The sequence below is a fragment of the Manacus vitellinus genome, unplaced genomic scaffold, assembly GCF_001715985.3.
Source record: "Manacus vitellinus isolate BGI_N305 unplaced genomic scaffold, ASM171598v3 scaffold_0_pilon, whole genome shotgun sequence".
Taxonomy (NCBI): domain Eukaryota; kingdom Metazoa; phylum Chordata; class Aves; order Passeriformes; family Pipridae; genus Manacus; species Manacus vitellinus.
Genome location: NW_021938789.1, coordinates 42255389 through 42269429, shown reverse-complemented (window position 1 = coordinate 42269429; position 14041 = coordinate 42255389). Strand labels below are relative to the sequence as shown.

Below are 14041 nucleotides of genomic sequence, written 5' to 3'. Positions count from 1 at the left end.
AATAGGCTGTTCAAAAAGAAGTGTGGCCAGTACACATTTCTCTCTGCTTCAGTCTCATGAGACCCCATCTGAAGTACCGTGTCCAGCTCTGGGGCCTCCAACATAAGAAACACATGGACCTGTTGGAGAAGGTCCAGAGGAGGACCACCAAGATGATCAGAGGGATGGAGCAGCTCTCCTATGCAGACAGACTGAGAGAGAGTCTGTCTGGGGTTGTTCAGCCTGGAGAAGAGAAGGTTTCAGGGAGACTTCAACGCAGTCTGTAGTGACAGGACAAGGGGTAACGATTTTAAACTAAAAGAGGGTAAGTTTAGATTGGACATTCTACAGTCACAATGTTCTGTACATATATTGTTTCTGAAATGTATCCACTAACACATTTAGTCACTTGGCTCCTAATACCCATGTGACACCAGGCATATACGTCTTTCCTTGAAGGGGACACTGCAGACAGCTTACCTGACTACTTGAAAGAAATATATTGTTAACAGATTTTAGAAAGATGCATTATTTCATATATTTTTTCAGGTAATAAATCCTAAAGATATGAATGAAACGGACAGAAAAATGAATTGCATCCATTATCAGAAAATTACTCTGTACAGGCAAAGCAGCCAACTGCTAGGATCTCTGTCATAGTATTTTACTCTGCTCAAAATGCATTGAACAAAGCAGTCAGGAGAAAGAGGACAGAATTAAAAGAAAAGATTCAGAGGTTCTATATGGCAACTGTACAGATTTCTAATATGGAAAACTGAGATGCAGTATCTTACTAATTTCTTTTTTAAGTTACAGTAAAAAAATTATTTTGTATGCAAGAATGCAGAAACTCAACACAAAATATGCACAATGTCAAGCAATCAGTGCGCTTCATTTTGCATTGTAAATAGTCTGGTTGTTTTCAAAAATTTGTCAAAGTTTTTTTTTTATTTTGCTTGCTTTTAAAGCAAAGTCCCACATATTCTAGGCATCTGAGACACACATACAAAAAAAAAAAAGTCCTTTTGACAGTAATAAAGAAAAACCAAAATATAACAACAGAATTCTAGAGTAATCAAAAATCGCTATCATAAATATATGATGAGTTACCGGATAGCCATTTCGCCCTGGTAGACCCTGGTTGAATGAGATGAAATGGTAGGACAAACATTAACAACACAGTCATGACATATGACATAACAAACATGCAGAGTACATTACTAGTAAATTATAATTTGCATATTGCTTCTTTTTTTATATGTGATGATATTTCAAACCAATAAATATGAGATAAGTACTACACAGTGAAGAAGTGAGGCTTTGGCAATGGAAATCCTATGTTTTAATTTAAATAAACCCTCTTAAAAGGCTACTGACTACTTCTGATGTTCACTGAAATTCTATTTTTTATGAAGAGAACTATCCATGTAGACTGAAAGGCAATACGTGGCTAAAAAAAGAAAAAGGGGTTTAGTGCTTAGGTAGTATTCAATTCCACTAAAACATAGGTGCCAAAGAAGAAATTTGAGATTGCTTTAAAAGATCATAAAAAAAATTTGAAATCCTCAGCCTTTGAGTGTTATTACATGTGATATTCAGTAGTAAGGTACAAGGAAAATAAACAGAGCACTGCAGGTAGCCTTTGAAATAAAACATACACCTAACCTCCTACAGTGTTATGTGGTATATACAAATATTTTATATTTTAAATGAAAACTATTACCACAGTCTCCCTGGTGAAAATAATAACTAACTTCACCACAGTTGCCCCTAGCCAGTGTCTACGTAAATATAAAAGTGAATTAGGGAGAGATATTACATTTTTAATGACTTGTAACAATGCCTTACTGCCAGTCAGCAAGATGAAGTCTTGTAAGTTTTGAGTATGAAACTTGGAATTTAAAGTCAGACGGTTCTAAAATTATTAAGTTTTGAAAGCTATTTCAGGTCTGTGTAAATATTGCTACAAGTAAGACTTTTTTGTGGGTTTTTCGCCTTTTTTTTTTAAATGTATCTATAATGAAACAGTGAAGAGCTGAAGTTAAAGGCATTCATAATGAGGCACATAGTGAACTTTAGCCATGTTGCCTTGCTACAGGAAAATAGTTCGTATCATGATTTATGTTTGCTCTTTGTGTTTCACGGGATGACTGAAAAAGAAATTAGGGGAAACAAGTGTTTCTTTCAAATAAACAGCATCTTTATGCATTAAGCCTGGCTTTTCATTGATAGCTTGTTAAATGAATTTGTCACTATAAATTGCTGAGCACATGGTCAAAATCTTACAAGGATAAGTAATATCACTGCTCAGTTTATACAGTTTACAGTGAAACCATTAGGTCACAGCAGGGATTCAACGTATTAATTCGCTATTCTTAAACATGCATGTAGCATATGGTAATACGGGCTTGAAATTTTTGTGGAAATACTACATTTCCTAAAGAAAAAAACAGAAGTCTGCAAACTGTAAAAGAAATATTGTTTCAATGGTCACACTCTTACATCATATGATGCGCATGGATGGCATGACAAATACAAATGTTTGAGACATATGTGCTCAGTCCTGTCCTTCAAGTCAGACTTCTGACCTACTCTGGGAATATACAACAAAGCAAACAAATGGCAAACTAAAAAACCCAAGCAAAAACCAAAACAACCAAAAAACTCCAGAAGAAAGAAGTTGTTTTCTTACAAGAAGGATTAGCACAAGATTGAACTAACTTACTAAACTGAACAGTACTATTTAATATTAATTTTACTCAAGCACTTACTGGCTTCAGTAGCAATTACAATGAAATGAGCTGGACAACCTGCATACCTACAAAAAAACAGGGAGCTTGTACCTCAAGACTTTGTGATAACTGCAGAGGAAGTTACTATCCAGCAAAAGCAGGTAGTCCAGTCTGGACTTAGGATACGCACACATTTTTATACCGCAGTAAAATATCAAGTTACAAGGAAAATAAACATAACATACTTACATGGACTTGTGATCCAAACGGCTATCTGGAGTGCTGAATATAAAGCTTAATTGTTTTAGAGACTTTTTTTCTTATGGAACTTTCTGATTAAATTATTCAGCTCCAAGATACCATATTTGTATAAACGTCAAGATTCCCTCTTGATTATACATTATCACACCTCATCATATGTCACGGTGACAACTTAACAGGATCTAACAGATTTCTCCCTGATTCTGGAAGAACCAACAATGTAGCACTGTACTTACAGGAGGTCCTGTGGGGTGGGGGAGAGGGAAAGAAGGTAAAAAAAAGAGAAAAAAGAACACGTAAGCTTACGAAGCTATTAAAGAAAGATACATATGTATGAAGTCAAGCACAAGGCCTCAGGATTGTCAGTGAGCAGCACTGCTAATAGAGTGTGCACATTTTCCCACTCAAGTAATCTTTAGCTTTGGTTGCGCTCCGAAACTTGTAAATATGACTACTGCTTAAATGCATGCACTTACCTTACCAATTCTTCAATTACAGTCATGCAATCTTATGAAAATTGCTTCTCCATCCATTTCCATGCAATTTCATGCCAGTCCAAAAACACCAGCCACAGACTACAATTCATTTTGTCAGACTCCACATAAAGCATATGTAACCACATCACCAGTTTCAGTCAACCACACACTTGGCATTTGATCACAGCTTGGCTGCAAAATTGCACAAAGTACCCTTGGCATTTAACCTGGGCATCTTGTCAAGACATACGTGTACTAGCATCTTCCAGCCTTCCAATTTTGCCCGTGAGGGGAGGTTTCAGTGGCCACCTGACAGCGCTGAACTTTGTTTTCATCGCCTTCCTCTCTCAAGGCACACATATAAAATGGTCCCCATTAAAATGTCACACTTAGTGAAGTGATATTTGCACATTTTTTCAATTATTTAGACCTCAAAGACTTTTGTATAGCAGTTCTTGGAAACATTATCAAAGGGTCACAAATCAAACCTACTATTTCAGTCTTATTAAGTTGAGCAGCTGCAGCTCCCAAATCAATGGCATTTCATTAAGCTTTTATGCCTCTCTCTAATTTCTGAATAAAGTGAAGTGCAAAAGGAGTATAAAACAGCAGCAGCTGTACTTTGAGATTGCTTTTAATATTGACAGCCTTTTGACTTTAACAATGTAATTTTTATTGTCCAGCAACTAAGGTAATGTCTTTATCCTGGCAAACATTCTTAAACAGCATTTTAAGGTGCAGGTCTGTTTTTAAATGAGAGATCAATTTCCTTTATTAATAGTTTAATATGTGTTTATTTGAGATGTAAAATGAATCAACGAGCATCCCACAAAGTAATTGCCAGGATCATTTGTAACTCAATCTTCAACCACAGAATTTCCTTCTGCATCATAGCCTCTTTCTCTGAAGTAAATACTAAGCCAACACTGAATTGAAACACCAAGGTGATTTTTATCAACCTTTGGCAGGGATTGTCTTCAGTTTTGTGATTCAGGAAGATACAGAAATAGTTTTTAAATTACCACAGCCAGATAAATTACCATGTACATAGATAAGAAAGGCTACAGAACATTTACAGAGATCGAGTTGATTGGAAGATTTTCCTAGCTGGCAGATTAGACAAGAGAGAGTAGAAATGCTCATTTTCTACTGCATCACCTCCACAACATTCACCTTGATGAAAAATTCAATCCCGCAAGGTAATCAACAGTTTCGATTCCTGTGGATGTCAGCAGGAAGAGGTCCTTAGCCTCTCACAACTTTGTGTCAAATGAAATTTCAAGCTTCACACCACCAGCAGGATTCTATCTACAGCAACCTCCATGGTACAGAGTAACAAACCAACAAATATTTTTTCTTATTTCTCTTAGAACTTAAGCGCTATTCATTTCTAGTAAACAATTTCTCTCATACAGTCTACTTATCACATTATTTCCCTGAGTACTGACATTCTTGACATAAGGAATTTTATTTCCTTCTTTATTTCCTTATAAAATTGTTCACCTCAAACCAAGGGGGTCCAATATAACACTGACATAGTGCTCCAGTTACGGACTTACATGGAGTTATTCTAACATGTGCAAGTGTGAGAAGACACTTAAATGGTTTGACAATTACAAATGTGTTACCAAAGGTACTAGGTCGAGTATTATGAAGCTTGCCTACAAATTAATGATGCCCAAGGCTAGAAAAGTATGCCAACGGTCACAATCTTTTAACAGAGAAGTTTCAGAATTCTCTTTCACAGCACACATGCAATACAACCAAAAACGAAGACATGCTGTGTATGCATCCTCACAAAAACATAGACATCACACAACAAGGGATCTTATGAAATTGAAAACTTACCTGTCTCTCCTCTTCTTCCCCGCTTACCTCTTTTCCCTGGAGGACCTAAAAAGAAGATGGTGGATTGTAACTTTTTCCCTTGAAATTACATGAAGAATATAATTTTTTTGGATGTAAGGGCATAGAGTGATGTATTACACAAAGTTCAGAGACTTTGGTTGAGTAGGGGTAAAAGATAACCCGAATAAGATTTAGGAAGTTGGAGATAAATTTGACAGCTACGTTACCCACCACACCCTCTCTGAAAAAAGGATGGGAGAAACTTTGGAGGTCATCCAGTTCATCCCTCTTTCTCTTGGAAAAAGCTAACCAAATCTAAATTATAACTGCAACTTCAACAGGCATTCACCCCCCTTCCCCAGTATTTCACTGTTTTGACAAGTGGAACATTTCTTTATGTCCAACTTGCTGCACTGAAGCCCATCAATTCATGTGCTTTCCACCATGAACTCCAGAGAAGAAACTGTCCCTTTTCTCAAAAAATTCTTGGTATTCCTCAGAATTGCTGCACCACTCCTTCAATCACCTTAAACCAAATATATCATGGGACATTAAGTTTTATTCAATTATTCCCATATTAAGCCCAAAGATTAGTATTTATTTATAGGAGCAAATCCCCTGGAAAATGCTTTCCGCCTCTACCTGAAAACATGCAAAAGATGGAGAAAGCATCACCTGGCTTGCCATCCCCCAAACATTCAACAACAGTGTACGTGTTGCCAGACACAGTCTAAGGTGCTTTGCCTCCAGTTTATGCTTGTTAGCTATAACACAATGGCCTAGTTACTGTATGCTTTTTGTTAAGAAATCTTTATTTCTCATTGTGCCCTTTCTCCCCGAATATCTATATACTGCAACCAGTATCTGCTGCTAACTCTGAAGAAAAGGAAAAATCCTTTTTGTCCTTCATTTCTGCCTTCAGTATCATTTTCTAAACCTGCAGACATCAGATGTCAGACTGCAGACGTTTTCCCCCTTCTTCCTGGTGACCTTGACGTGCTGTTCCCGAAAATACAAGGAAAGCACACTTGCACTTCTCCTTGAATAGTGTGGAGGAGAAGCAGCAGCTGCAGGGATGACACAGAGTACTGAAACACGGTTGCTCTGAAAAGAGAACCACAGGTGGGACTCTCAAAGCTGCTGAAGGGAGGAAAGCACACGGGTGGAATTTCCAAAAGCAGCAACACGTGCAGGACCACAAGTACCTCTGCTGTGGCTGTATCTCGCTGTTTGTAATAGATATTAGATGCACAGGTGTTTTTCTGCAAATAGTTAAGCAACTGTCTGATACTTTAAAAATCATCTGAACTATTGTTCCAAAGCTTTTAAATAGCGTTGCACTATATATTTGCAGCAATCTGGCTTAAAAGATTAAGATACTGAAAAGCAACATATATGGGAAACAGCATTTGTTTTCCAGGGAAATAAAATATTATTGATTTAAAAAGAAAGGAAGAAGGTAGAAGAAAGAAAGAAAAAAAAGAAAGAAAAAATAGAAAAGGAAAAAAGAAAAATTAAGTAGAAAAAGGAAAAAGAAAAAAAAAGGAAAAAGAAAAGGGAAAAAAGAAAAAAAGAAAAAAGAAAAGCAGCTCTTGTCTTGAACGTAGAGAGGTTTATTCCTATCAGAGCATTATAAGTCTCACTAGAATTCTTCTTTTTTCTTCTGTTTTAGTAATTACAGTAGTGGCATAATGCAACACAAGTTTAAGACAATATTATACAAAGCAAGAATGGTATAGGTTATTCATAATCAAAACCATACTTAACAAGACAAGAATATTTTGGTATTATGAAAAATAGCAAAAGTGTCACTTCTGTGTGGGGAGAACCTTGCAACTTCCTCCTGAAACACTCCATCCTCTGCAAGATATCTATGGAAACTTCTTACACAGGAAATGGCATGTTACAAACATAAGTTCCTACATACACCTTTTCTCCCCCCACCCCGCCCCCCCAACTACTACTGAAACCTTTTAGAGTCCTTCTGCATGCACACAGCCCTTCAGTGGTCCCTCTGTGGAGATTTCCTGGGCTGTCCCCAAGCTCACAACACAGCCGTGCAGCAATATGGACTCAACAGAAACATGGATGTGCAGGAGAAAATTAAAAGGTTCTTTTCCAGGTAATGACATGTCATTCAGCATATAGCAAAAATATACTGCTAAACAGGGTGGTAAGATTTTATTTATTAAAATTTAACTATGCTGTAGGTGTGCCCATGCACACACACAAAAAGTTCTATCAAGTTTCCTTTTGAGAAAAGAACTTTGAAACTAAAAAACTTCAGCTACAGACCAGCAAAAGGCATCAAAGTCACTGACAGAAAACTGTGAGGGTCATTTCAAGCTATGAATTTTAGGAAGGAATGGAATTTGCCCAGCAAACCAGACTTCCATAGAGCACTAAGTTGCCAGTTTAGTAGCTGTGTACAGTGACAGCAAAGAAGGGACTCCAGTTCACCTCTCTTCTCAGACACCAAGTGCTGATCCCTTCTAAGCCATTATTCTAAGATTATCAGATTTAGATCTAAGTGTGAATCATCAGGGAAAATGGGTGTAATTATTGTACTTCCAAAGTAACCACATCACCGAGGATACAAAAAAAATTATTCTGGCCTTAGAGCATTAATCAAATCATACTACCACCCCTGACCATCAGATCAGCAGCTTTTAAGGGTCAAGTGATGTGCATCGCTGCTCTCTCTCATTAAAAGTTGTTTTGATTTCTGCACTATCCAAGTCTCTGACAAGGTGGTGGTATTTGCAAAACTCATAAGAATTGTGAGACGAGAGATTGATCTTGCAAATTTCTACAAGGTTTTGGTGACCATTTGAGGAAATAGTTTCTATATATTTATCTAATTATTTACTTTTTACCAATACAAACTAATTCATTTTAAACAGTTAATCACAGATGGTTTCAATTCACAGAAACACTAATGCTGACATTTATGGTCATCACTAGATGACCTACTACTTCATAAAGCACACGAGCTTTCATGTTTTCCTGAACAGGCTGCTTTTTCTAAATCTTAACTGCTAACATCATCTCTAGCTCCAAGAACTTCAAATTATCAAAACCCTGGGCATTTTTCTATAAATATTAATTTTCCATCTGTCTGTAATTTGATAACTTTGCACTAATTGGAGGATTTGGTAGAGACTCATCACAGCCAAAGGAGCAGTGGATAAAGTTATACTATGGACAATGTCAGCTTACATCAAGTCCAGTGATTGTTACATCTTGCACAAAATACTCAACATATGACACAACTACTCTGAACCTTTTTGCCTGGGGTAAAAGAAAATATCTCTACTCTAATAGTATCAGAAATGTCCATGCTGAATTGAATTTAATCCAGAGTATTTTAACAGTATTTTGTTTTGAATAATTTTCATATTAAAAATATAAAAGAAATATAGAAGTTCAAATCTCAGTGGACTAAGTTGGGTTCATACATATTAATGATATTGAGCAAGAAGCAAAAGCTACTTTATAGTAGCCAACTTTGCCAACACACTGTTTTCCTAAGATGACTACATTTACCTACAGGTAGGGAGTAAAATGCTAGATCAGCTGGTTTTAATTTTTAACTTTGTTTAGTTTCAAAATATTTGAAATTATTTGTTTCTCCCAAAACCATTTATGGTCTAAGTTTTATGAAGAGAAAGCTTAAAAGGGATTTTTTTTTTTGATTCAAGTGTTTATAAAATTAATGCCACTGCTATTTCATATCTATGAAGGGAGTTTTGGAATTGAAAGAATTAAAAGTCAATTGAAACTAAAAGTCAATTAGTTATGTGAATTTATCTTCTTAAGCAAAAACTGCTCAAAAAGTTTTGCCTTTCTTACCTACCATAAGAGACTGACAAACCCCACAAATAAACAGAAAAAAATCCTCCTGCGCCACACAAAATGGATGAAAACTCCTGTATTCTGTATTCACCTGTATTCACCTTGTTCTTTGTACTGATATATTTACAGCAAACAAATTCTACACTTCAAAGCAGCAGACTAAAAAAAAATGCATAAAATCCACCACATTTGGTGGATGAGACCTGGAGTCACTCAATCAAATGCTCTGCTGTTTGCTCATAAGCTTAGCTAGAAAGTCAAGTTTGTCCTAATTTTGGAAAGAATTACAGTGGCATTATCAAGTCAAAGGAAAAGGATTTACCCATCTTGGATTATACCAAACTCCAGAAGCTATTCACTGTCACTGCAAGTAAGAGCTCCTACAGCACACTATGCACCAACCTAAGAATAAGAGTTCAGAATCCTGTTTCCTTTTTTACTGATTGCTCACATATAGTTTTGACACATACATACAGCTACTGTTAAAGGTAAAGGAAACAAGCATTCCATGTGTACACAAGAAGAATAATATTTTCCTGGCTATTTCAAAGGACATCCATTTCACATAAAGTTTACAGCAACGTAACATTTTGCCTGTCAAGTCAGAAAAATGAGCTGACCCAATTACATTCTCAGAGTAAATCCTGAGCAACTGTATATAGTAGAAATACTTCAGTACCATCAGGCTGCCAACCTTGCTGAAATAATGTGATTAAAATATCTGGAAGTCTGCTGAACTATACCAACCAAGCCTCCAAAACTGTCCTTTTTGATTCAGCTCTAACACTGGTAAAATAACTGCTATTGGTTGCATTTCAAGCTCCATCACCCCAAGCTGTCAATGGATCCATCTCTCTCCTCTCCACTTCCAAAGTACAACCCAGCCGCCATCATTTTATCCCACTTTGCGTTTCTCCCTGTCAAAGAAACTCAGGCAGGACCTGCAGTACCGTGCTGAACAGAGCCAACCCCTTGATGATCACAGGGAGAGGAGAGCTCCCCCAGCAAACTGACACCTCTCTGCTTTACAGCTGTAGGAGCACCAAGCGACACTGCAGGCCAGCACTGCAGGTAGGCAGCAGAGCAGAGTGGCAGCCTTTGAGCCTAACACCTCCTCCTGGGAAATATGGATGCCATGAGCAGGGCAGCATGTGACTCCAGTTAATACTGCGTGACCAAGTGCCTCATTCTGCTAGCCTGCTGCTGCCAGGATGGCCATCAGCTTCAGCAAACACACCGAAACATCCTGATGTGCTGAGCACTCACCCAATGGATGTCTGTCTGGGCAACGTGAGATTCAACAGGCACATCCATCCTCCCTTAGCATTGCCATCAAATCCATCCCAAGTAGGGAAGAATAGGACTATCCCCAAAGCTGAGCATGTTCTTATGCTGCATGGATCTATTCAAGGCTACTTCATCAGCCTTTTTTGCTCTTCCCTCTTTTCTCAGTTTTTTTAACTCCTGTAACACTTGGACTCTTTTCTCCCACTCTGCATAACCATTCCACCTGGTGTGTCAGTCTTCTCCTTTGTACTTCTGACTGTCTGGGACAGCCTGCCTGAATTTCCTACCTCATAAAATTGTCTATCTCATTTTGAACATCAGCTGGATAAATAGCATCCATTGTTTCTCACACAGTACATCATCTGTTTGGCTCACCACGAAACAACATTGCTTTGCAGGGCTTGGATACATGTCAGAGGCTATTATGCAACTTGGCTGAGGAAATGCCAAAATCAGTCTGTCTGATACCCACAGCAAAGAAACATGACCTCCCTTTGTCAGATTATTTGTACCATTTCTGCACATGCTAAATGCCATCTAAGTAGTGATATCTAGCCTAAAACAATTTCACTAGTACCAGATACTACTAAGGAAGAATACCATTATCATCACCTGTAAAATAGTCAGAGCTCTGCACACATATATATATATTCACAGAACCCTAGAAAGGCCTGGGTTGGAAGGGACCTTAAAGATCATCTGATTCCAAACCCCCCACCATGAGCAGGGATGCCACCCAGTAGATCAGGTTGCTCAGGGCCCCATCCAACCTGGCCTTGAACACTTCAAAGGAAGCAGCATCCACAGATTCTCTGGGCAACCTGTCCCGCGATCCTCACAGTAAAGAATTTCTTCCTAACATTTAATCTAAATCTCCTGTCTTTTACTTTAAAACTGTTCCCTCTTGTCCCATTACTATCTACCTACATAAAAAGTTGTTTTCCCTCTTTTTTATAAGCCCCCTTTAGGTACTGAAAGGCCACAATGAGGTCTTCTCAGAGCCTTCTCTTCTCCAGGTTGAACAACCACAACTCTCAGCCTGTCCTCTTAGGGGAGGAGCTCCAGCCCTCTAATCATCTTGGTGGCTCTCCTCTGGACTCACTTCAACAAGTCCACATCCTCATGCTGGGGGTCCCAGAGCTGGACACAGTACTCCAGGTGGGGTCTCACGAGGGCAGCGTAGAGGGGCAGAGTCACCTCCCTTGCACTGCAGGCCAAGCTGCTTGCAGTGCAGCCCAGAACACAGCTGGCACTCTGGGCTGTGAGCGCACAGTTGGTTCATGTCCAGCTTTTCATCTACCAGAACCCCCAAGTCCTTCTCTGCAGAGAGCAGTCCTTCTCTGCTCTCAGTTCTCCCAGTCTAGTCTCGTGTCTGGATTGCCCTGACCCAGGTGCAGCATCTTGCACTTGGACTTGTTGAACCTCATGAGGCTCTTGTGGGCCCACTTCTTAAGCCTATCCATGTCCCCCTGTATGGCATCCTGTCTGTTGTGTCATCTGTAAACTTGCTGAGGGTGTACTCAATCTTGCTGTTTGTGCCATTGATAAAGATATTAAAGAACATCAATCCCAGGACAGAGTTGTGAAGGTCAACACTTATCAACAGCCTCCACCTAGACACAGAGATTTGCCTGCAGTCTCAAGCTCTCACTCCAACGTGGCTCCTACAAGAGGAGCCATTCCTGCAGAGCCTGGCAAGAAGCATCTCCCAGCCCTTGGGTTATCAAGTACTTTCTCAAAAGCAGGTCCTCCTTTCAAGCACTGTCTGTACTCAGAACTTATTTCTATAATTTCTCTAAAGACAGCTCACTTCAATCTGCAAGTTTAACTCTGCTTCATCTTTCCCTCTAATATCGCACTGCCTCACATTGAAATAAAGGGCAAAAATTTCTTATGCAAAACTTAATGTCTTCAACTATAAGGTAGAAGACAAGCCTTGATAAGAAATATGTACAAAAATTCAGTTCTTGGCTCTGGGTAACCACTGGACCCCTTTCTTGTTTTCCATCTAACATAGAAGTCCAAAGATATTTTCCTCCTGTAATAGTTGCAGTAGAGGGTTCACAGTAACCCTGGGTTTTTAGCATTCCCTAAACACTGCATAACTCCCACTTCTCTCTCCCTCCAGCTGCACTCCACACACACTTATGGACACATAAGTCTTCTGGCATGAACATATTTCACCTGTTTGGTCTTACTGAGATCCAGGCACTGGGAGTGTCTGAAGTCTCCACCAAGCCCACAGATAGTTGCGTTGAAGCTATCTGAGGGCTTTGCAAATGCTGCTGGTGCTGCTCCCTGGGACTAGATGCTTGAGTTCTTAAGGGATTAATATCCCCCTTTATGTGTCCTGCTACCAGTTCCCATCCCAATCCGAAGACTGGGTTCATTAAACACTACATAAAATATCAGGTACATGTGTCTTCTATCAATGCCACAATACAAGGTGAGTTATGTGCTTTCTACAGATACCACATATGACCTTATTAATACAGGTAATATGTCTGAGAGTAAGTTGTTCTGTCTACAAATCCTTCTCCCACCAGTTTTTTCTCTGTGTTTTTACATTATTTTTGTTTTCATGTTCTGTATGAGTGACCAGCAAAAGTGCAACCACTGGTTTACCTAAGAGAGCTACAGCATATCTTGCATTATTCTTCATCCCTATGTATGCTAATACTTTGGTCATATCTTTGGCCACAACTGCAGTTTTAGGAGGGCCTTCATTGACCTATTCATACATATATCACAACTTTACTGAATCATAGGAGTCTTGCGATGTATTACAGTCCCAAAATTTAATCATGCTGATATTTTCTCTCCTTCTTTTCTGTTCAGTAGTAGAGGACTGGGATAGAAAAGACTGCTGCTTCTGTGAACTCGTTTTAGGAAGACTTAACAATGCAGAAGTTATAGGTTCTTGAACTTTGCATTTTTCACAGTACTGCATCACCGCAGTGCTGTGGGAGAACATGTGTCCTGATGATATTTAAAATACTGTCAGAGGTGAAAATTCACATTTAAAAGGCAACCAACAAAATTATGCGTGTCAGATCCCAGTATTTGCCTCCAGATATAATTATGATCTGTTTTGCTAAAGCTGTCTGAAATAGATCCCAATACCCTGGGCTGAAAGAGTTTGCTGGTTCTTACAGACTAAATTTTATTGGTAAGACCGTTAAACTATTTTAATGAATATATAACACTCCATGCCTACATGGTCATCTTTGCAAATGCAGAAATAGCTCCCATCACCTGGCTGACAAATATTGCTGAGGGACAGCTGAAGCATGTAGGGATAGCTATTCTATAATGCAAGGCATGAAAGCATTATCATTTCAACTGGTCATTCCATTGTATTATTACCATGGCATATCAATAGATGGTCCTATGATGCAAAAAGCATATGTCATATTGAGAAGAACTATTTAAGCTTCATTTAGCTTTTTCAGATATTAACGTAGATGAAATAAGGAATAAGGTATCAGAATTAGATTATTCTTCAGCCTCAACAGAACTTAAATTACTTTAGGAAGAAATTAGACACTTTTTGAGGACACACAGCCATACCAGATGGCTAAGTAACTACACAGTAGAACTGTG

At 38.6% G+C, this 14041-nt stretch overlaps 1 protein-coding gene across 1 annotated transcript in view; it reads right to left on the bottom strand.

The window, feature by feature from the left end:
• COL25A1 (collagen type XXV alpha 1 chain) overlaps positions 1-14041 on the bottom strand; it is a 306323-nt gene that overhangs the window by 143247 nt on the left and 149035 nt on the right. Inside the window, exons 2-3 of the mRNA XM_029959490.1 lie at positions 5297-5341; positions 3209-3216 (exon numbers count right to left, since the gene is read on the bottom strand). Of these exons, the coding sequence (XP_029815350.1) occupies positions 3209-3216; positions 5297-5341 (53 nt within the window). The remainder of the gene's footprint in view (positions 1-3208; positions 3217-5296; positions 5342-14041) is intronic.